The sequence below is a fragment of the Odocoileus virginianus genome, chromosome 32, assembly GCF_023699985.2.
Source record: "Odocoileus virginianus isolate 20LAN1187 ecotype Illinois chromosome 32, Ovbor_1.2, whole genome shotgun sequence".
NCBI lineage: Eukaryota > Metazoa > Chordata > Mammalia > Artiodactyla > Cervidae > Odocoileus > Odocoileus virginianus.
Genome location: NC_069705.1, coordinates 5272400 through 5296858, shown reverse-complemented (window position 1 = coordinate 5296858; position 24459 = coordinate 5272400). Strand labels below are relative to the sequence as shown.

The 24459-nt window shown below is 45.7% G+C and overlaps 1 protein-coding gene across 8 annotated transcripts in view; it reads left to right on the top strand.

Annotated features, from left to right (window-relative positions):
- The window catches only part of RARB (retinoic acid receptor beta), a 1138330-nt gene that overhangs the window by 944569 nt on the left and 169302 nt on the right, over positions 1–24459 (top strand). The window contains exon 1 of one of the 8 annotated variants that reach the window (XM_070459830.1): positions 11469–11626. The exons of 4 other annotated variants lie outside the window; for them this stretch is intronic. Coding sequence is in view for 1 of the 4 variants with exons in the window: in XM_020881582.2 (XP_020737241.1) it covers positions 12164–12320 (157 nt within the window). In the remaining 3 variants the exon portion in view is untranslated. Of the gene's footprint in view, positions 1–11468; positions 11627–11720; positions 12321–24459 lie in introns of those variants that run through there. 3 more of the 8 variants (XM_070459829.1, XM_020881582.2, XM_070459828.1) reach the window with 3 other exon arrangements.

The following is a 24459-nucleotide window of genomic DNA, read 5'->3' as shown; positions in this document are numbered from 1 at the left end:
CAGACAATATGTAAGCAAATAAATGCGAACTTTCTAAGCTCTCATAAAACTTTTATTTTGCTGAATGAGCTGGATTTGGGTGGCATTTGTTTTACTGGTAGGCTAGATTTGGCTCTTGAACCATGCCAGCCTCTGGGCTAGTATGGTGTTAGGCAGTCTTACCTGTATATTTCAAACAGACACATAAGATAGAATTAATTTCTGGGCTAGTATAGTGTTAGGCAGTCTTACCTGCATACTTCAAACAGACACAAAAGATATAATTAATTTCCCTCATGTGATTGTCTAGAGATAGGTGTCTGAGTAGTTCTGTTCCCCGTGAACATTCAGGGCCTTGGGGTCCCTCCATCATAAGCCTTTACCCTCCCTGGACTTGCTACCCTAGTCCCCGTGGACTAGGCTGGGTCCCAAAGCAGTTCAGCTGGCAGGAAAGGGAGAAGAGAGAAATCACCTCTTTAGGATGTGACGTGAAAGTTGCACACAGCACGTCTGATCGATGAGAGCACGATCCCATGGCCACACCCGGCTGCAGAGAGGAAATGCTCTCTCTGTCTGGGAGCCCTGTGCCCTACTAGAAATCTATTATCATGGATTCTTAAAGGGAGCTTAAATTAAGAGGGAGGCTGGAGTTAACAGCTTGCCACAGAATTTATAAGAGAAGGTGGAAAAAAATTTTTGTCCGTTTTCACCTAATATGTAAACAGCGATGACTACCACTGCATAATACTTTAGAAATTTAGAAAAGGCTTTCTCATACATTAGTTTATTTAATTCTTCAACATTATATTCCCTTGAAATAAACACTATCGTTGGAATTACACAGTATCTTATAGTTGAAGATTAAATAATGCTCAGGAGTGTGACTCAGGGACTTCCCTCGTGGCCCAGTGGTTAAGAAGCCACCTGCCGGTGCAGGATGGAACCAGGGTTCAGTCCCTGGCCCAGGAAGATTCCACAGGTCGTGAGGCAAACAGGCCCATGCGGCACAACTGACTCCACACGCCACACCTGCTAAAGCCCTTCTTAAATGAGAGAAGCCACGGCGGGGAGAAGCCCGTGATAGCAGCAAGAGTAGCCTCCGCTCACAGCTAGAGAAAAGCCCACGCAGCAATGAAGACTCCACACGGCCAAAATAAATAAAAGGGGCGTGAGGGACATAGAGAACAGACGGGTGGTCTCCTAGAGGGAACGGGAAGTGGGGGGGATGGAGTGGGAGGTTGGGGTTAGCAGATGTATAGAATGAATAGACCTCAAGGTCCTACTGCATAGCACAGAGAACTCGGTTCAAAATCCTATGATACACCGTCATGGAAAAGAATATTTAAACAAGAATGTAAACATGCATAACTGAATCACTTTGCTGTAGAAAAGAAATGAACACAACATTGTAAATCAACTATACTTCAATTAAAACAACTTTCTAAATTAAAAAGCTAAAAAAAAAAAAGTGTGAGTTTACCAAAGCCATATAGCTGCTATACACAGAACCCAGACCTTGCTCCAGGCTCAGAGCTTCCCCACTTGCTCTCCTAGAAACTCATCCCTCTTAATACCTAATCCTCTGAAGGTCTGGGTCTTGGTCTTTACCGAGTAGAATGTCCCAGCAGAGCAGAGGCTCTGACATGTTAGTGTGCAAAGGACCTGATTACCTGAGCCCAGCCCTGGACGTCTGCATGACACGGCCTTGGGCGTGAAGCCCGGGAATGGTCATGCCATTGGAATCACGGCACTGACCTTACATTGTCTTATTGTGTTTTGCTTAAACAGAGAGGGAAGATATTTCATATTTCTGTCTATTCTTTCCCTTTTGGCTTTCCTATACTTACATGCTAAATTTTGAAACTCTTGCCTTCTGAAAAATCCCAGCTAATTTCTTTTGAAACATCTCTAACTCAAACAAACAAAAAACATCAAACAATGATAAAATGTCAAAAATGAATTTTGGAAGCCAACATATAGCCTCTCAAACAGAAGTTTTCAAAGTCCTTGGTTGAGGGGGTGGCGTTATATCCTGTAGCTGATTTCCCAGAGATTTCTCTGTGGCTTTATTTTAACCTCAACTCCCAGTCAATTGCATTGAGCCTTTTACTTGCCTTTTTCTCGGTCAGACATCGGGATGAATTTAAACTCCCCTCCCGGCCCAACGGCCTCTCTGATGTATTTGCAACTTTTGCATTCCCTTTCCCCGTAGAATCCGATGGAAATTCCTTTGGGGCCTTTGAGTCAGAAACTTTTGTGTTGCTAATAGAACTTGGCTTCATTAGCATTTCAAATTCCTCGACGTTCTCAGGGATGAGGGCTCCCCATCAGCAACCTGATTTACCAGACGTCCTTAATGGAAGTCAGCAGTGGCCAGTGCTTTGGTTCTATTTCTACCAGCACATGTCACTGAGAAATCCTTTTCAGGGATTCTAGAGAAAGATGCAAGCTTTCTGAGAAGCTTTACTTTCATCTCTCTCTGCTGCCAAAAAGCCACACACCCTTCATCTCCGTTGGTAGTTGGATCCTGGGTAGAGGATGACTCAGAGAGAGTTGGGGAGGTGGATGAGTAGATGGGTAGAGGGACAAATGGGAGACAGATAACTCGAAGGGAAGATGGATGGTGGATGGGTAATGATGGGTGGGTGGATGGTACAGCAGAAGAGTGAGTAGGTGGATAGGATGGATGAATGGATGGAAAGATAAGACAGACAATGCACATCTTCCATTTTGTACAATATCCTTGCCATTTAATTAACCATAATTGGCCTTATGTTCCTGAGGCTAACTACCACTTTGCAGAAAACAGCACGCCATGGGATCTATTTTCTGCCTCCCACAAGGAGCAGCAGGGTGGGGCTTGTCAAATATTTCATTGCCATTCTGACTCAGTGTCTGCTTTGGAGACGAAAAGAAAGCATCCTTTTGTAATGTACATAATAATGCTTCAATGCTGATGAACTTAAACCAGGCATCTATGTAGCAAAATCCCCTGGGGAATTCGCCCTAATTGCATGTGCCTGGACCCCACAGCCCGAACTGTACATCCTGGCTGAAAATTCCCGTGCTGACAGGAGATGCTGTGTCCCTGACATCAGAGCCAGCTGAACAGGGTTTGAGCTCTGTTCCTGACCTCGCGTTCTCCTTAAGACAGGCCACTAACATTTTTCAAAGTACTTATAATATATCTCAGGCCATGTTCTAAGTGCTTTTTGCTTGTATCACCTCATTCAGTCTTTACCACAACTCTTGAAGGTAGGTGCCATTAATATCTGCATTTTACAGGTGAGGGAATCGAGGCGCCTGGGGTGAAAGTAACTGGTCAGGATCACACAGCTGGGAAGAGGTGAAGCTGGAGTTGAAACTCAGTCCACGTCCAGACTCCACAGCCCCACCCACCATGCTGTACCACCTCTCTGATCACTCTTTAAATATGTATTCATTCGGCTGACCCGGGTCTCAGTTGCAGCATGCAGGGTCTTTTAGTTGTGGCATGCAGGATGCAGATCCCCGGCCAGGGATCAAACCCCTGCACTGGGACCCAGTGAAGAGCGCAGAGTCTTAGCCACTGGACCTCAGCTCACTTTTTACGCGCCCTGGTCCAACAGAACTTTCTGTGATGACGAACTGTTCTCTATCTGCGTGGTCCGATTGACATAATAACCAGTAGCCACGTGAAATGAGGCCAATATGACTGAGGAACTAAGTTTTAATTGTATTGAATTTTAACTACTTTAAACAGCACGGTTTAAGAGCCAACTGATAGCCTCTTTTCATACAGATGATCCAAAAAAAAAAAAAATTATTAAGTGCTGAACTAAGGAAAAGGAAGACATCTCAGCTATTGACATTATCCTCTAGTCCCAAAGCACTCTGAGAATCCTTTGCGATTCTTTCCATCCCCAAAAGAGCCTCTCGATTCTTCTAAGTGCTCTGCCAACTGGGTGGGACAGCTACCCTTAGCTCCTTGGAGGATGTGTGGGAAAGAGAGAAAAGAAATAATCCAGGAAGAATCGTACAGGCAGGTTGTAGCATGGTGGGCCCATTGGCACTTATTCTCAGGAATCATTGTTACGTTTTCCATCTTCCGGATACTTGCCCCCGTATATTAGGGGAAGAGGGAGTTGATGGAAATCACTGACTTTAGAGCAGGGTTCAGTGTTGGAAAAAGGAAGTATGGTGGCATCTGGGCTCATTGAAGGAGAGATGTAATCCCATACTCTTCACAGAAGGAGGTGAAGAAGCAGGAAAGGGAAAATGATAAGCCAAGAGAGAAATAAAGATGACCCTGGATGAAATACTGTAATACAAGAGCCATATTATTCTTTGTATGACACACAAGTTGAAATTGGGTGAAGTTTTTAGAGGAGATGGAAAGTTAAAGTGTTAAGAAAACGCAAATGTATATGGTTAGGTTTTATGGGATAGAGACAAAGCCATGGAGAATTGGATGAAATCATTGAATATTGGTTTAGGACAGAGGCAGGCAAACTGCTGGCTTCCTGGCGGCTCAGCGGGTGAAGCATCCGCCCGCCACGCAGGAGACCTGGGTTCCATCTCTGGGTGGGGAAGGTCCCCTGGAGAAGGGACAGGCTCCCCACCCCAGGATTCTTAGGCTTCCCTGGCGGTTCAGCGGGTAAAGAATCCACCTGCAACGCGGGAGACCTGGGTTCCATCCCTGGGTGGGGAAGGTCCCCTGGAGAAGGGAAAGGCTCCCCACCCCAGTATTCTGGCCTGAAGAATTCCATGGACTGTATAGTCTGTGGGGTCACAAAGAGTTGGACACGACTGAACGACTTTCACTGTCACTTTCAGACAAACTGCAGCGTATGGGTCAACCCAGTGGAATGCTGTTTTTTGTAAATAAAATTTCATTAAGCACACACAGGTTGATTCATGTAAGTGTGGTCTGCGGTGCCTTTGACACTGCATCAGCAGAGCTGACCAGTTGCAGCAGACGCTATATATCCTGCAAAGCCCAGAACACTTTCTATGGCCCTATACGGAAAAAAGCTTACTGACCTCCGTTTAGAACAGGAGGTGGGGTGGGGAGGGGAGGGGAACATATATTAGCATAACCGTTTTGGAGTACTATTTTGTGTGGCCATCAAATTTTAAAATGCACCTTTAACCTGTCAACATTGTTACTAGACTTTTTTCAAAAGATGGTTTGATACACATACCCACAGGGTTTCTTTTATAACACTGGAAAACTGAAAACGACATAAATATCCACTCGCTGAGCACTGTTAAGTGAATTACAGTGCATTCGTGTAAAAGAATACATGATATACTGGTTTTAAGTGTACAGCAGAGTAATTCAGAATTTCTATAGATTATTCTCCATTAAAAGTTATTACAAAGTAACAACATCCCCGTGCTGTCCAATGTATCCTTGTTGTTTATCTATTTTATACACAGTAGTTTATATCTCTTAATCTCCTACCTCTAGCTTGTCCCTGCCGCCTGTAACCACTCCTTTGTTCTCTATATTTGTGAGTCTATTTTGTTGTATACATTTGTTTTATTTTTAGAATCCACAAATAAGTGGCAACATAAGAGTATTGATCCTTCTCTGTTTGACTTATTTCACTAAGCATAATACTCTCTAGGTCCACCCAAATTGTTGCAAATGGCAGAATTAAATTCTTTTATATGGCTGAGCAATATTCCATTGTATATATGTGCCACATCTTTTTTTTTTAATTGTTTCAACTGGAGGATAATTACAATATTGTGATGGTTTTTGCCACACATCAACGTGAATCGGCCACCAGTACACATGTGTCCCCCATCCTGGACCCCCGCCCACCTCCCTCCTCACCCCATCCCTCTGGGTTGTCCCAGAGCACCGGCTGAGTGCCCTGCTTCGTGCATCGAACTTGCACTGGTCATGTATTTCACATATGGTAATGTACATGTTTCAATGCTATTCTCTCAAATCATCCCACCCTCGTCTTCTCCCACTAAGTCCAAAAGTCTGTTCGTTTCGTCTGTGTCTCCTTTGCTGCCCTGCGTGTTGGTCCACTGGTACCATCTTTCTAAATTCCATATATCTGTGTTAATATACTTTCTCTCTCTGACTGACTTCACTCTGCATTATAGGCTCCAGGTTCATCCGCCTCATTAGAACTGACTCAAATGTGTTCCTTTTTCATAGCTGAGTAATATTCCACTGCATATATGTACCACAACTTCCCTATCCATTCATCTGCCAGTGGGCATCTAGGTTGCTCCCATGTCCTAGCCATTGCAAACAGTGCTGCAATGACCATTGGGATACATGTGTTTCTCTTTCAGTTCTGGCTTCCTCGGGGTGTTTGCCCAGCAGTAGGTTTGCTGGGTCGTATGGCAGTTCTAGTCCCAGTTTTTTAAGCAACTCCATACTGCTTTCCATCCAGTTTGCATCCAGTTTCCATCCAGTACCAGTTTGCATCCCCACCAACAGTGTAAGAGGGTTCCCTTTTCTCCACACTGTCTCCAGCACTTACTGTTCGTAGACTTTTTGATGATGGCCATTCTGACCTGTGAGACAATATCTCATGGGGTACCACGTCTTCTTTATCCATTAGTCTGTTACTTGGGTTGCTTCCATGTCTTGGCAATCATAAATAAAGCTGCTATAAAAATTGGGGCACATGTTACCTTTTCAAATTAGTATTTTCATTTTTTCTGGATATACACTCAGGAGTGAAATTGCTGGATCATATGGCATTTCTGGTTTTATTTTTTTGAGGAACCTCCACACTGTTTTCCCACCAACACTGCAGGGGGGGGGGTCCCTTTTCTCCACATCATCACCAACATTTGTCATCTGCAGTCTTTTTGATGATGGCCATTCTGACAGGTGTGCGGGTGACATTGTGACTTTGATTTACATTTCTCTAATAATTAGTGATGTTACACACATTTACATGTGCCTGTTTGCCATCTGTATGTCTTCTTTGGGGGGGAAAAAACCAAAACTCTCCATTAAGGTCTTCTTCCCATTCTTTTAATAGACTTTTTTTAAATAGAGCTATTTGTTGTTTTTAATGAGCTAGTTCTATGTATACTGCTTACTACTAAACAGAACAATCAGAACATTATATATTGTTTGATTACAGTTTTAGAAAAGCAGCAGACAACACCCTCCCCCCCACCCCGGAAGGTACAGACAAGTGCCCAGGGCTCAGCGTTTGATGGATGAAGACATGGAGGGTGTACACATCATTGTCACTTTCTATCTCCTGGGCTAGACTCTGAGTGTTTATGAAAACGCATTGCTTTTTTAAAAGTCCAAATGAAAAGGGGGAAGCAACAGACCAGAGGAAACAGCCACAGGCGGGCTCCCCCAGACAGGAGCCAGTGGCGCGAGGTGGCGGGTGGAGGACTGCCTGAGCCCACTGCTGGCCCCTGGGCTCACCGGCCGGAGCTTAGTCTCCTTCGGGACCGCAGGAACTGCAGGGCAGCAGCACCCAGAGCAAACGCAGGAGGCGCCGAGCAGGCCACTCGGGCGTGGAAGGGAAGGGGCGCCCCTGTCCTGGGGACCGTGTCTGTAGGTGATGCGTGGGACACTGGACGAAGCCGGAAACTGCAGAGAGGCGCCAAATGCAGGGAGGACGCAGCGGCCAGCCCCGGGGCGGAGAGAGGTTTCTGAGGAAGAACACTTCTGTCCCGGGCCCTGAGCAGCCCCGGCGTCTGCACGGATGGGGGCTCGTCCTGGGGATGCTGTCCCTTGCCGTGCGCCGGCCTCAGATCCGGGGTTCAGAGGGACAGGCCGGGGCGGGTTCCTGTGCTGGTCGGTGTTAGGGCTGCGCCAGCGCCCAGCTCGGAAAGCCGCTAAGCCTGCGGGTGCAGGAGCCCCAGGAACCCGCTCAGCACTTGCCCTGTGGCCGCCACACACCCCTGCCCCGGCCGCCCTGCTGAAAGCCCCACTCCACGACATGCTGGTCGTTTATTTTTTTTGGGGGGGGGGGGCAGAATTATGGCAAGAGGGGTTTACATGAGATGAACAGTTAAACTAATAAAGTAAAAATCAATAGAAAAACGCAGGGAGGAGGCAGGTGCGTCCTTCCAATAATGGGTCCCGGGCCCTCGCGCCGCCGCACGCCCGCCTGCACTCTGCGAGCCTGGCGTCGGGCGGAGGCCGGCGCCGGGGGAAGCCTTCTCCTTAGACGGTGGAGGCGCGGGCCGGCTGTGGACGGGGCCGCCGCCGTGCTGGTGCGCAGAGACGCCTGCCCCTTCTTCACCAGACTCTCCGGTTCGAACACGCGTGTCGGGCGTGATTCACGGTGTTGCTTTCTGGATTGTCCAGTGGGTAATCGCTGCACAGAAACCAGAGAAACAGATGTAGACCCTGAACCCTGGCCATAAATTTTTGTTTTATGATTATGGGTTTCAAATGTGCTGTGTCACACTGACAAATATACAGTTACTCTGAAACAAAATGAATTTAGGGCTCAAACTTTTGCTTTTGTGTTTGTTTGTGGTTGGGAATACTTTTATTAGTGTTCCTTTCATCATTGATCAAACACAAAGAACAGAGAAGCCATGACACATATCCGAGTGTTATTTTATGCCTCACTAAGAGCATGTTTGGGAAAGGGTTCTATCCAAGTCACTGGTTAATGTTTAAGATAGGTGTCAGTAACTTAAATTTCATTATCCACAAATTAGGCCAGTTTTCACCTTCTACCTGTTCATTAATCTTTATGGTGCATAGATATGTATTTAAAGAACTGTGGCTATTTGTGTATCTTCCCTTAATTTTACTTAAGGAGAAGAATGTGAAGGAAAAGTCAGATTTTCAAGAAGTATAAGAAGTATATTTACTGACAAATGATAAGTAATGCATGGCTCAATTTAGGGTCTACTTTTTCAATTATATTTGGATTAAATAATAACTCTAATAGTTGCTATCTACTTAGTCAATTCAGGATGAGAAATGATAGATTGACTAGTGAATACTGTTGCACTATTAAAAAAAAAAAACCCATAATATCCTATGCACAAGGATTTAAGCACTGATGGTTGATTTCAAGCCTCAAGTTTATTTCTCTACAGTTAAGAACAATGGGTTCCTAGGTGAATAGAAACGTAAAATTTCCTTATAGAAAATACAAATCTCCAAATCCCTAACACACACACAGACACACAGACACACACACATCTCTGTCATTGTCTTTGTGCCATGACAGAGTATTGAGGAAAATGTGGGAATACTTGTCTCCCTTCCTGGATGAGGCTGAAACCGTTGCTTAAGGAATGGAACAAACAGAATTTGGGGGGCCCTGTCCCCAAGTTCCCTACCTTGAGACCAGTGCACGCTACCCTTTGCCAAGTGCTAAGGGCCAGAAGTAACCTGTGCACAAACCTGGACGTGGTGCTGTGTTTCTCCTCTCTGAGCTCTTTCAGCTGTACTTTAAATAAAGCTGCACCGCCCCCCCCAAAGAACTTTTCACCCATCTTGTACAAAATAATTCCAGTTTCCAAGGAATTCTCAGGACCTTAAATCAGCATTTGGAGCTGTAAGTCTCATGGTGGTGGTGGTTGAGTCGCTAAATTGTGAACCACGTAGCAACTGGCACAGGACCGGGTGCTTTGTGTATCTTTATAACTATCTTCATGACAGGAGTGTTACCAAATGCTTCCTAAATTCCTCCGTGCTCCTCGCTTAAAATGTGTGTTTTCTTTGTAGTTAAAGGATTTCTTATAATAAAGCTCTGTTACAAAATGATGACCACATAAAAAAGAGAGAGAATAACAAACATGGAATTTCAGCAAAATCGTACCACCTCTTTTATCACCCAAGACTTTTCAGTTGCAAGAACTGAGCTTGCTGAGCTGAACACTGTTCAAATGTACCTTCCTAAAAGGGTCTTTGACTTTGTAAGTGTGCGCAATGCATAGTTTTCAGGTTACGCCATGAATGCCACTTGACAACTGTGCTAGCCCAGCGGCACGGGGTGGGTGCCCGGCAGGCTTTTTAAAGGCCTGGATGCCAGTGCGCATTCCAGCCCGCGCACAGAAAGGAGCCGGCAGCCGCCCTTCCCTGGGAGGGGCGAGGAAGCCGGCCCCCTGCCCGCCCACTCGCCAGCCCTGCGGTGTGAGAGAATCCGCAGTCCGGAGTGCAGGGGCACTGGATCACGAAGGGTGTTTTAATCCCTCCCGGAGCTGCTTTTCTTTGCTGTGCCCTTGCATCCTTTAGGCAAGTTGTGCAAAATGGCTGCAGGGTGGACTGGCTCTCCCTTTAACATTTCTCTGCCTGGGTGTATTTGTCAACACCGTGTTTGTCCTCGGTGATGGCTGAAAAGCTTTTCCTTCCTCCGGTCAGTGTGGGAGATGTTAAAAAAAATAATATCCGTTTTCTTAAAATTACTATCTTCTAATAAACAGGCAAGTTTGGAGGGGCTAGGAGGGGTAAAAAGTGGCCCTTGGAAATAGAAAACTTTGACATCATCAGTTCTCAAAACCTGCATTTAGTTACGCGGTGGTGGCATTGAGGGAAGGGGTACGGGAGTGGCGGCTGTGGTGACCCGGGTCGCCCACGTGCTGTCCAGAGCAGAAAAGTAATTTTCATTCAGGCCTGGGGTTCCGGGGAGCTGGGCTCTAGGCCCGATTCTGAGCAGTGGGCCCTCAGGCAGCCCTCAGCCTGCCTGAGAAGAGTCACAGCTGATGGTCCTGGGATGTGTGCTGAGGGCCGTGCAAGCGCTGTTTCTCTTTGTCCTCACAGCAACCCACTGGGGTCCGCAGTCCTATATTCCCATTTTACAGATGAGCAAGCTGAGGCCCTGGGAGGTGAGATCTTTGTCCCAGGTCACACAGGTGCTCAGAGGTTGAGCTGGGTTGGAACCTTGTTCAGTCTGACTCCCGCATGCACGCTCTTGATCACTGTGTTTTATGAAACCCTGCATATCTGCGTGACTGAGCGTGTTTGGGGCGGGAGGAACTCATTCTCGACTCCTTCATATGCTGCGTGTTGACTCAGGATAATTTTTAAGAAACAAATGAATCCAGAAAGCCGGAATTTCACTTCCGAGCCAACGCAGTCCCCTTCGGCCCGCAAGGGACAGAGAGGAAAAGACTATCAAATGGAAAGTTTCTGAACCCCCCGCTTCCCCAAGGAAGCTCCTCTTCGTGCTCCAGTTTAGGGCTTGCGGTGCTTTTGCAGGAGTGGAAAAACACTCACGTTACGAGGCATTTACCAGACAGACAGGCGCACCGAGGAATGTCAAGGCTGGGCCGGGGGCGGGCGGGGGGGGGGAGAAGCCCAGCGGAGCCCGGGACAACCAGGGCGCAAAGGGCCGGCGCCGGCGGGCGGCGGGCCCGGAGTGGCGTCCCGGTTCCGGCGGCTGCTCGCGGCCCCGCGTGCTCCCCGTGTCTCCCGCTCCGCGCGCGCTCCCCCCGGGGGGCCCGGGGCCCCGCGCGCGCGCGCGCGAGCGCTCCTCCCCGCGGCTCCGGCCCCGCGCGCCCCTCCCCGGGGCCCCGCGCGCTCCTCCTCCCCCGGCGGCCCCGGCCCCGGCCCCGCGCGCTCGGAGCGGAGGCGCGGGGCGGGAGGAGCGCGCGCCCGGGCCGCGGGCCGCCCGCGCGGCGGGGCTGCTGGGAGTGCTCGGCTCTGTGAGAATCCTGGGAGCTGGTGATGTCAGACTCGCTGGGTCATTTGAAGGTTAGCAGCCCGGGAAGGGTTCACCGAAAGTTCACTCGCATATATTAGGCAATTCAATCTTTCATTCTGTGTGACAGAAGTAGTAGGAAGTGAGCTGTTCAGAGGCAGGAGGGTCTATTCTTTGCCAAAGGGGGGACCAGAGTCCCCGCGCGAGCCGCCCGAGGACGCGGATGCCGAGGACGCGCGCGAGCCGGGCAGGGCTGGTCTGGGCACCGTCCGGGTAGGAGCCGCACCGCATTCCGAAGGCTTTTTGCAGGCGTCCGCTTGGAAGGAGAACTTGGGATCTTTCTGGGAACCCCCCGCCCCGGCTGGATTGGCCGAGCAAGCCTGGAAAATGGTAAATGATCATTTGGATCAATTACAGGCTTTTAGCTGGCTTGTCTGTCATAATTCATGATTCGAGGCTGGGAAAAAGACCAACAGCCTACGTGCCAAAAAGGGGGCAGAGTTTGATGGAGTTGGGTGGACTTTTCTATGCCATTTGCCTCCACACCTAGAGGATAAGCACTTTTGCAGACATTCGGTGCAGGGGAGATCATGTTTGACTGTATGGATGTCCTGTCAGTGAGTCCTGGGCGAATCCTGGATTTCTACACTGCGAGCCCGTCTTCCTGCATGCTCCAGGAGAAGGCTCTCAAAGCATGCTTCAGTGGATTGACCCAAACCGAATGGCAGCATCGGCACACTGCTCAATGTAGGTTTATTTTTTTCCCTTCTTCTACCCAGAAAAAAAAAAAAAATGAATTGTCTCTCTTGCATGCAATAAAGACACTGGAAACAAACTGCACTGCTAGCCAGACAAAGGATTTAATGATTTAATGCTGAAAGGGTGTGCTATGCTGGTGTGCATATTGATTCCGTCTGCTGAAAATTTCCTGTTAGATGTTTTCTTCCCAAACAACCCCTCCAGACTCCTGCTCCTCTCCTTACCAACCCTACGGTGCCTTGAAAATAGTTTAAAAAAAAAAAAAAGTGTGCGCGCTGAGAGGGGAAAAGTAGAGGGTGACCACAGGACTTTGAAACATTCTTCAAGTGAGGCAGTTTGACACATTTGTACAGTTTTTACTAAGATGGATGCAGAGGGGAAATTTCACTTTGCTGTTCTTTGGATTAACTGCTGGCTATATATATATATATATATCTTACCCGCCTTGTGTGTTTCAACAATCCAAAGTAATTAAAATATGACATCTTCCTCGGGAGGAATTTGGCCTCATTGAGGTGGCTGCTGGTCCTGAAGTTCACAAACCACCAGTTAAAGCTGCTGCCTCCAATGTTTTTCTTGCGGAGGAAAAAGGCAATATTTCTTAGCATTGACCCTGCTGCCACCTTTCCGAGTCACTTTGTTGCTCTAAGAAGTTGCTGTTTTGCTAGAAAACTACTGGCAATGAACACCCCTTGGGCTGAGCCATCCATTATTTCCATATCTTGCAATTCAGCCGGGAACCTGGACGTTGGTTCAAGGAAGGGAAACATAAGTGGAGTAGCCCAGTTTTTTAAAAAAATATTGACTATTTGGTTATCTGATGCTGACGGGGTGCCGAGGCCCACTCTGGTCAACAGTAGCTTGGCTGCAGGCTTGAGAAATGAGCAGCAGCCCCAGAAAACCCCACTTTCGGGTGTCTGCAGTGGGAGCCTGCGGGATGCATTGCTGCCCTGACAGTGATTTAGATAAATGGCTCGGCTATCTATCAAAATGTTTTTAGTACTTTATTTGACAATTCATTGGAGCATTAGCCTGAAAATGACATTTTAAATCTTTGTTTTCAAAGAGGTCAAAGTTTAACTGGAAGAAATTGAGTTTTCCTAATAACATGATGGCTTATCTAAAGAAAGGGAAGAAAAAGGAGAGGAAGAGAGGACAATGACAAGATTTAAACCGCCCTCTTCTGAAACTTTTTCTTAAGAATAAAGACTTGCTTCCAGGGCCAGGAAATCAACAGGTCTGTAGCTGAAAAATCAATAACCATTTGATGCCAGCAGTCTGGCTGTCTGACTTAATATTTCGTAGAGCCATAACCAGGGTAAAAAATATATATATATATATCTTTCTCAGAAGGTACCCTCAGGTAGCTGCTCTTGAAATGGCTTTACTTTCCTGCTCCCTGTTTTCTTTCTGAAGAGCTCAAAGAAACTGTTACAAAATAATTTTCCAACCTACTAAGGGATCTTTTACACCCCTCTGTAGCAATTAAAACAGTATGAACAGTTTCATTTGGAATTGCAGGGAACTGGAGCAGGTCTCAAACTTTTTCTTGTGAGAGAAAGTTTTAATGAAACGTTTTTTAAGGAAGGAAAAAAGAATGCTGGGATCCTGGCGTCAAGCTATTAGACCTAATAGAGGTTTTACAAGTAGACATTCTTCCTTTTGTAATTAACCCTCCAAAAGTGCCTATTAAGTTGCAGGAGTTGGGGGAAAAGCTTTGTTTGTTCTTGAACAAGTTAAACAAGGGATTTGCCTTATCTGGGGAGAGCGAGTGGTGAATGTGTCATTCACCTAGGGCCAGTCGATAAGCGAGAAGTGTTGATAACAGCAAAGTTCAGCTAATCAAAGAAACTTGCCTTCAAAAAAGTAAATAAAGGCATCTGACAAAGGGATTTCAAAAATTTCAGTGTCTTTATTTTTGTAAGCAGGGCAATTAGTGCTTGCTGTGGTCAGTTTCACAAGGGTTTCAACCCCCCACCCCCCACTCCAGGTTACATGAATAGAATGTAAATATCACTTATGCCCCTGCAGAGCTGGAGGGCTTTTGATGGGTCAGTTTAGTTCTTCAAGTGATTGCATTTTTTTTTTTAGCATAAATAAAAGTTCTAACAAAGCTCTGCCACGCGGTGTTTGGCTCAGGGTGGCACAGCCAGTTAGGGCTTTTGAAGTAAAAGCATATTAGGGCTCCGTTTGTGTAAGTACAAACAAGCAAAAAAAAAAAAAAAAAAAACCCCGCAACCTTTTCCATTTTACTTAATGACTGTTTTGACAAGAAGCAGATCTGTTTGTGCTCTTAACAGAGAGGAAGCAGTGGGCAAGAAGGGGAAAAAATAGTACAAAATCCTAACCCAAACTGTTTTCTGCTCTGAGATCCCTACTTTTTATTTTATTTTTATGGTGTGAGTGTGTGTCTGTGTGTGTGTAGTAATTAAGAGTAAACCCTTTGAATGTAAACCATACCAGAAGCATTCCTTAAAAGGTGTTAGAATATTCTTTTCATTTTCCTTTTTAATTTTAAAGACAGAAAAGTGATATGCCAACCAGCTGTCGGTTGGAGTAGGGCCTGTGAATTGCTTCTAAAAATTCAAAGTCAGGAGTAGCGAGTTACTGAGGGCATGTGGTATGAATAATACGATTTAAGACTGCCCCTGGAGGTGTTGGGAGTCACTAAGTTTCTATTCAGATGCCTCCTGGATTATCTTGGGTTTAGGCTGCTCCAGATGTTTTCAGCATTAATTGCTCAGTGGGCATAGGATAAATCCTAATATTTGTGGTCTAAATATAGCAGTTGCTTTCGGTGAAATCATGAGTGTGACAACTTCTTGGCCCCTTTCCCTGTCTTCTCCCTACTCAACACATCAAAAAACAAAGGAGAAAAAGATTTTTTTTTTTTTCCCAACAAGGAGAAATCATCTGTTTTTAAAAACAAACTATCAATGTACAATGAAAGAAGGAAAAAAGTACCCTTCCCAAAGTGCCGGGGACCTGAATTTTCAGTATTAAACAGTATCTAAATCCTCTCCTAGTGAGATATAAATTGGGGTCAAAGTGGCAAAATCAAAGATACCCTCTGAAAGAGAGACTAAATAAAGGCTGACAGCCACCGTATGGATTGAATGGGGTTTTGAATAAATATTTCGGTGAAAAGGCTTAATTGTTTTTCTAAAGTAGGACATACTTTTCTGCTTCTCGGCCAGATGACAGTGGTTACCAACACCATCAGAAAGGAGAGAAGAAAAGGGAATTCTGCTTACGTCTCAGGGAGTGCGGATAGGTCCGTCTGAAAACAAGTGGACGATTCACTAACTTTTCCTTCCCTGTAGGAAGAAAGCGATACTAAAATTTTGTCAGTATCCAGATAATTCAGCACTTCTGGTAGGGAGGTACTGATGTGCAACATGGGGGAAAAAATGAATAAGTAACTGTTATTACCAGAAAAGGGGAGATTCTAAAAAGTAGGTGGAAATGCCAGAAGTAGACATGCGGTGTCCCTTAAACCTGGGCTGTGGAATGGATGGGAAAACGCCGGGCAGCGTTGGACTTCGCAGCCCCGGTGCAAAGCCCTCACACCCACACAGGCCTTCCTTTTTTTCTTCTTAGTAGATAAATGATCAGAACGGCAATTTGATAGGTTAGGTGACCTGAATCAGAAGTTTTTCTCCTCATTTTTGAGGCCTGGCTCTGACCATGTATAACCAGTCAGTATCATCATGAACTTTGCTTTAAAGCAGAAAAGAAAGTTCTTCTGGATATCAGGTTCTTATAATTTCCCTTCAACATGTTAAGCCCCTGAGATGGCTAAGTAGGAAAGAGAACCTTACTGTTTTCTCCTTTGTACCTTCTTGTGGAATGTAATTAATAGATAATCTCAGAAGAGAAACGCATGGTAGATGATGAAGATTATAAATTCTGCTCTCCAGGAGTTTATAATCTTTAAAATGAAAACAGTTTTTTAAAGGCTGGGGATTTTTTAACTAAGAAATTACTGAGAGAAGATGAAGATGTAAAAGCACATTGCAAAACAGAAAACCCTTTGAGTCCAATAGCATTTACGAAATAGTAAATGCAGTGTTCATTTTAGGACATCTTAAAAAGAATCTTCCATAGGATTTGAGTTACGTATAAGTGCCAATAAATTTATCCTTAAATGACATTTTTATACTTTAAATGTTCTCATATAAATTCAGTTAACTATCAATTAAATAGATTATTTCAGGAATGGGAGGCTTTTTTTTGATGAAAGTTAATCAGAAAAATCTTGGCTGAAAATCTTTCTAAAAGATATTAATGTGGAATCTTGCCTTTCAAATTACAGGGTAGCTATGGCTATCATACATCTCAGCTTTTCTAGGATAACCCACTTTCAAATATGCTTGCCACAATTCCCACAGAAGTCACAGAACTATGCCAGATATTCCAGCATTACGACATCTCCCAGCGCTGCCCCTTGAACCCAGGAGCGGCACAGAAAGCCTTTGTTTGGATCCTATGGTCAGTGTAACTGCAGCTTTCACTCACAGCTTAATTTTTCCATTATAAGGGCAGATCGCCCGTGCTTCTGGGTCGTTCTTCTGAACATGAGTTCCTTCTGTGGCAAAGCGTAGATCTGTAAATAGAAGGCGTCCCTTGCAATATGGATTTAAGTACTATGACCGAGGTTCTGATGCCTCAAGTGTGTGTGTGCATGCATACCTGCGTGTGTGTTTTGGGAGTGCTGGAGGAGTGGAATTACACGCTAAATCCCTGTGTACAAAGCTGTAACAGTTCTTAGCCAGCTTCTTCTTAAAAAGTTGACGTTGGAGGCGATGGAGAGAGGAGAGTTAACTCCGGTTTCAGATTTATCCGCATCCTGTCTGTAAGTGGCTTGGCCTAAGCACCTCTTGTTAAATAGGAGATGAGATAGCCTGCCCATCTGTAAGATCTAATAACAGCCTCATCACTCAGTACGTTGCCCTGGACGCTCCTCTGTTCCTTCCTGCCTCCTTCCTTCATCATTAACAAGCACGATTCCCGCCCCATCCCAACCTCTGAACCCCTCCTAATGAATAAAAAAGAAAAGTTGCAAAAAGTTCTCTCCACCCAGACAGCAGTGGAGGGTGCGTGTGCAGGTAGGGTATTCTGTTATTTGTTTGGAGCTCCCAGAGCTGCCTAGGTGGGAATTCAAGCAGGCAATGGAGCCGCTGACTTGCTTTTTCTCTGCCCTGGCAGGGTGGGGAGCCGGGAGGGGGCCTTTCACTAAGATAAGACTCCTGGTCCCCAGCACGATAAGGCGGGATAACAGGAACTGACGTCAGGAGGTGACCCCGCCCGGAGGAGCGTTTCCTCTGTCGGGGCACAGGCTCCCGGCTGATGGACTGGAGCAGGGCCGGCTTGGGGGGGCGGGGAGCTAATTGAACAGGGCTGAACCTGGGTGACAGTGTAACTCCTTCCCCAAAGGAGGTTTCTCTGAACAGAACAAAGAATGGCTGGCAGGGGAGGGGGTTTAGTAAGAGCAGACTCTGCGATTATAATCGCAATTTTAGGTTGTCATGTGCTGGATATTTGTTTCCCAGCTGTCAACAGTTTCCCTCTGATGTCTCCTAAGACGGTCTATCCAGCAGGCACCAAATATTATCCCCCGTGAATCCTGCCAACTCCCCACGTAGAACCAAATGGGCGGGAATTCACATTGTCAGAGTTAATCCCTGGGACTCCTGTTTACTTTTCTAAACTCCAAGTTCCCACCCCCATCGGCGTCATCTGACAGCAGGTTAAAGCCCTGAAACCACCTGGCAGTTTTTCCTCTTTCCTTCGTCCTTTTCTCCTAAACTAGATTAAAATTTAAAAAAAAATTTTTTTCTTTTTTCTTTTTTTTTTACTGTTGTTTGCCTTTATTAGTGTCTGCAATTTGAAGTTCGGAGGTCAAATTCTAATGAAAGGATCCTATTTGATTTTTTCAAGTTCATGCCATCATAGTCTACTGTTAAAGATTACACTTTTTTTTTTAAGGTTTTAGTATTGAATAAGGAGTTATTCTCCTAATTTGACTCAGATATAGTGAAATATTTTTGTTGTGGTTGTTGATATTGATCAGTTAATACTGGTCACAGATCAAATGTTATAAAAAAAATAGCTAAATTTGGAATACTGTGGTAGAAATGATGCAGATAAGATCAGATAAGATGAGTGCATCAGCTAACTGGAAAATAAAGATTTGAATCACATTTATCCTAATACTTCTCTAATTTTCAGAGCGAATGAAGACCTCGGTAATAAATCCCTTGCTCAAAAATGTTAAAGCTTTTGGGGCTACAGTACCTTTGTCTTGTCATTTAAGTTCGTGATTACAAAAAGGCTGTTTCAGCTTCAAAAGATTTTTTAGGGTCTGGCCTATTGGAAAGCTTGGGGGTATAATTAACTAAAATGGAAATGGAAGGCAAGCGAAATTTAGTTCCTGATGTTTTAATTTAGCTCAGTACTGCCATGTGTTATTGAAGAGAATTCTTAAAGGCAAACATAATTATTTCATTATGGTCCTCAGAATGCTTTCATTGGCTTTAATGACAAGAAGCTGTATAAAAAGGCATACGTTTTAATTAGTCCTTCTTATATTTACATCAGATAAATAACAAATAATTGATGAAAAACAAGTCTTTGGGATGGATGATTTCACATAGTGTGCTGGTTACAGTTTAACGATGAAGCATTTCTCTGTTGCTTTGCATTTTAATTATCCAGACATTACAGTGGTGGGGCCGTGGAGCTAAAATACCGTTGTTGCCATTTTATTTAAAAAAAAAAAGTCACGATTAATGCCTATGAATCGGAATCGGGAAAAGGTATCGAGAAGCATCTCTCAGAGGAGGTATATTGCCAGTCCCATTAATTTTACCACGTTTGTTAGCGCTCGTTTTGATCACTTTTATCTTTTATGCTTCATCCTTTTGGATTAAGACTGTCGGGTTTCACCTGCGTTTTTATGATTGCATCTCCTAAATACAGTGCTCTCTCTCACTTGCTGCCTGTGCTGAAGGCTTGGCTGGACGTACCATGCCACGTGTGGCCTGGAAATCCAGAGAGCCGCCTTCCAAGTGACAGGCCCATTTTACCTTTGATCTTCTAGGAAAACCCATTTCCCATGATCCATCCGTTTTGGTGTACAGAACACTAATTGTTATTATTGATTTTAAATTCCGTGACCATTACAAGTAACCCAGATGACTGGCAGATAAAGGGTAATAATCCATGGAGTTCTGGAACTGTTTCATGTTTGTCTGGAGTACTTTATGTGATCAATATTAACTGCCCCATTGAAACTAACTGCTGTATCAAATAACAGTCAATCAAATGAATGTGCTTAGAGATTATTTATTGAAAGCTCTAATTGTTCACTGGGGCCCTGCTTATCAGAGGAAACAATAGGAAGCAGAGACACGGCGAACGGGTTTGGATGTGCTGGGAAAGTTGGAGGATGCAAAAGTCGTCTTTTGCTGCGTGGGCCACGGGCTTTTAGCGGCACAGGTTGTAAATAGCCTCCCGGGAGTTCCTCTGCAACCTGCATGTGGGGAGCGCTCTGGAGAGGTGGATGGAGTGACTTCCCGGCTCTCAGCCCTGGGGCTGTGGGTCGTCACTCTGAGAATTTCACGGCAGCCTCTCCACCTGCCCGGCACAGACATAACTCTGCGAGCATCTCTCCACCTGCAGTCCCTGCGCTGTGGCTGGCCTGAGGAATAGCCCGCCTGGACACAGGATCGATTTCTACAGCCGCGAAATGGGACATCGCAGGATTTGTAGCAAGATTATAGATAATGTTAAGGAGGCTTCTGCCCTGCCCTGGAGACACATGGAGGTCCCTGCTTTCAGAGCGGCGCTGTGACTCGCCTGCCTTCGCCAGCAGCCACGGTGCCGGCCGAGCTGGTATCTCTTTCCTGCGTGAGATGGTTCCTCTGTCTGTGACTCGTCGCCGAGGGGACAGTTCTTCCCATGTCAGTGGGATAGCGCTGCAGTCTTGATGCCGTGGCATCTGTTCACCAAGCCCAGAGACTGAGTGCCGACAGTTGACTTTTACCCCGAGCGTGGTCTCCCTTGAAGTTGTCACAGTACAGCTCACCCAGGGTTCTATCGTTCAGGGATGGGTTAGATCTTGCAAAGGCCTGTTCAACAAACAGCTCTTGGGTGTCTGCCGTATGCCAGGCTCCCCCCGACATGTCCCGGTGGCAGGGGAGGGACCCCCAAGGTGAAGTCCACGCCTCCCTTGCTCTCTGGACTCTCCACGGAAGGGAGACACTTGTGTACACACACCAGTGTGACACAGCCCCGCGGTGAGACAAACACAAGGATCTCCTTGGGACTTTGGAAGTGGGTTTGATTACAGACAGAGCTCAGACCCACTGAGAAACAGGGCTCGTGCCTAAGGAGGGGATCACGTGGGTTACACATTTTTGTCACAAGGAGCAGGCAAGAGGTTTTGCTGGGGGCAGCCACCATAGGTGCGTCCTAAGCGCGGTTTACAAAGCAGAGTTTCAAACTCCGCGATGGAATAAGGGCATACCTTCTGAACTTGCTTCTTGAAGGCTCACAGGATGTTTCTGGAGTGTTTGTTAAATAATGTTTTTAGGGGGTTGGGTCTGATTAGATATTTTTTAAAAATCACTTCTTTCTAAAAAAATTTTCTTGGAGTACAGTTGATTTACCATGTTGTGTTGGTTGCAGGTGTATGGAGAATCAGGTATACAGTCAATCAGCTGTGCATGCACATGGATCCATTCCTTTTCAGACTCGCTTTCCATGTAGGTTGTTAGAGTATGGAGTAGCATTCCTGTGGTCTCCAGTGGGTCCTTTTTGATGATCTCTTTCGTCTATAACAGCGTGTGTTTGTTAATCCCAGCCTCCTAGTTTATCAAGTTTACCCCCCCCCCCAATTTCCCCTTTGGTAACCCTAAGTCTTATGTTTGAAATCTGTGAATCTGTTTTCTGTTTTGTAAATAAGTTCATTTATGTCATTGAAAATACAGATTCCACATGTAAGTAATATCATATGATATTTGTCTTTGTCTGACTCACTTCAGTCCGTATGATAATTTCTGGGACTGTTCATGTTGCTGCAAACGGCATCATTTCTCTCTTTTTCATGGCTGAGACTATTCCATTGCGTATGTGTACCACATCTGTATCCATGCATCTGTCGATGGACATTCAGGATGTTTCCACGTGGGGGCTATTGTGATTGTTTTTGAGACTTTCTTGCTGTTTGACGAAGTGCCCCCCAAACTTAGTTATTATCTCAATATTTTGTGCATGGACTGGGCTCAGCTGGGCAGATCTTCTGCTCCAGGTGATGTCTGCTGAGGCTGCACCACGCAGGGCTGAAATGGGCTGAAAGCTTGTCCTTGCTGGCGCCCAGGGCTGGCAGTGGATTCTGGCTGTTGGCAGAGAGCTCAGCTGGGCGGTCACCATGTGTATCTCCTGCTCCTCTCTGTGTGGCGGCAGTAATCCGAGAAGGGGGCTGCCTAGAAGCTCCTGGGCCTCGGAAAGGCTGGAGCGAAGCTGGCACATGGTCACTGGGACCGCCCCCTGTTAGGGGAGCAGCTCGGCCCAGCCCAGCTCCCGTGGGACCACCTCTGCACGTGGGGGTCTAAGAGCACGCTGCTGTGTTTTACACTGTGGTCGTCCCATCGTGCCCTGGAACCCGAGCGGAGTGACTGTCTTCTGGTTTAGAGAACAACCTGAGGAGCTGCGGTGGGGTTCTTAGTCCCTTCTTTAGACTGGTTAGACATTTGACGAGACCCTACTCTAATCATGCTCCCTACGTTAGTATCACGGGCAGTCATGTGAGGCAGGTATGATTTGCCTCTTTTCCCAGAAGAGAAAATTGAGGCTCCGAAAAAGTGAGTTTGATAGCAGTGTGGCAGCGGAGGGGGGAGTTCCCGAAGAAAGTTCATGCCCTGACAACACCACGTGTGGACCCCGGAGTGAGCGCTTTGGCTTTGGAGCAAGGTGGCAGAGAGGTGAAGGACTGGACCACAGAATTTCCTCTGATTCCATCATTTCTCTCATGAAAGACACAGACTTTTTTTTTTTTTCAGTGCTCCCTGATTTTATTTTATTTTTTCCATTTATTTTTATTAGTTGAAGGCTAATTACTTTACAATATTGTAGTGGTTTTTGTCATACATTGACATGAATCAGCCATGGATTTACATGTATTTCCCATCCCGATCCCCCCTCCCACCTCCCTTGCCACCCGATTCCTCTGGGTCTTCCCAGTGCACCAGGCCCAAGCACTTGTCTCATGCATCCAGCCTGGGCTGGTGATCTGTTTCACCCTGGATAATATACATGTTTCGATGCTCTTCTCTCAAAACATCCCACCCTCGCCTTTTCCCACAGAGTCCAAAATTCTGTTCTGTACATCTGTGTCTCTTTTTCTGTTTTGCATACAGGGTTATCGTTACCATCTTTCTAAATTCCATATGTATGTGTTAGTATACTGTATTGGTCTTTATCTTTCTGGCTTACTTCACTCTATAATGGGCTCCAGTTTCATCCATCTCATTAGAACTGATTCAAATGAACTCTTTTTAATGGCTGAGTAATATTCCATGGTGTATATGTACCACAGCTTCCTCATCCATTCGTCTGCTGATGGGCTTCTAGGTTGCTTCCATGTCCTGGCTATGATAAACAGTGCTGCGATGAAGGGCACAGCCTTTTAAACTGTGGAAGAAGCTAGGATGCTATTTGCTCCTTCATCCTTTTGTCTTCTGTCCTGTTTGTTAGAGTCTGCAACTGACCTGGTCCCTTTGCAGCTCACAGGATCTTGAGTCAGGACTGAGGAATCGAAGGGAGGTGAGAGATGAGAAATAAGATTTTCTTGTTCTTCTAACTTGCTCAGAGCCCTCATCTGGAGATGGACACCAGTGGTGGTACCTCTTCAACAGCACTACTGTATTTTTCATTACTGAAAAGAAAAGAAAAACTTCTAGGAGATACTGAAAAACTTACATTTTGGTATTTGCCACCTACTTTCAGTATCTGCTTGTTTTTAGGGTCCCAAACCTGTGGAAGCTGAAGCTCCAATACTTTGGCCACCTGATGCGAAGAACTGACTCATTGGAAAAGACCCTGATGCTGGGAAAGATTAAGGGCAGGAGGAGAAGGGGGAGACAGAGGATGAAATGATTGGATGGCATCTTCCACCCAATGGACATGAGTTTGAGCCAACTCTGGGAGATAGTGAAGGATAGGGAGGCCTGGCGTGCTGCAGTCCATGAGGTTACAAAGAGTCAGACACGATTTAGCGAGTAAAGAGCAACAGCAAACCTATGAAAATTGTGACTATTTAATGAAGTTTACATTAATCATCATGATGGCGGTTAACCTCACATAATGCCCTTATTTCTGTGGTTTCAAACAGTTTACTCTTCACGTCCGCAGGTTCCACATTGACTGGTTTGGCCAATCTCAGATGGAAAATATTCAGGACAAAAAAATTCCAGAAAGTTCCAAAAAGCAAAACTTGATTTTGCTGCACAGCTGGCGACTGTTTGCACAGTATTTACACTGTGTTTGTAACGATGAGCTTTGTGCTTACGTCGTATTAGGCATTATAAGTAGAGATGATTTAAAGGATACAGAGGATGTGGATGTTGCATGCAAATTCTGTTCCATTTTATATAAGGGACTTGAACTTCCACAGATTTTGGTGTCCACAGGGATCTGGAACCAGGGTCTCCCGCAGATATGAAGGAGTGACTGTATGTTTCAAGTGCAATATATCATCCTGTATTTGGGATTTTTATATACTGTGTTCTACCTGTTCCTTTTGTTTGAAATCTAATTGTTGAAATACAGCTTTTGAGGAGGCAGACGGGTGAACTGCAGTGACTGTCTGTGGGTCGTGTGGAGCGTTCTGGGTCGATGCTGCGTGCGTTCCTCGTGGACCCCGGGGTGCAGTGGAGCTGGGCACGCTTCCTGCACTGCTTCTGCTGTTGTCTCGGTCGTTTTCACCTGTACGTAACGCTTACCTTGCAAACTTTGTCATTGTTGTTGTTTAGTCGTAAGTCGTGCCCAGCTCTTTTTCAGCCCCATGGACTGTAACCCACCAAGCTCCTCTGTCCATGGGATTTCCCAGGCAAGAATACTGGAG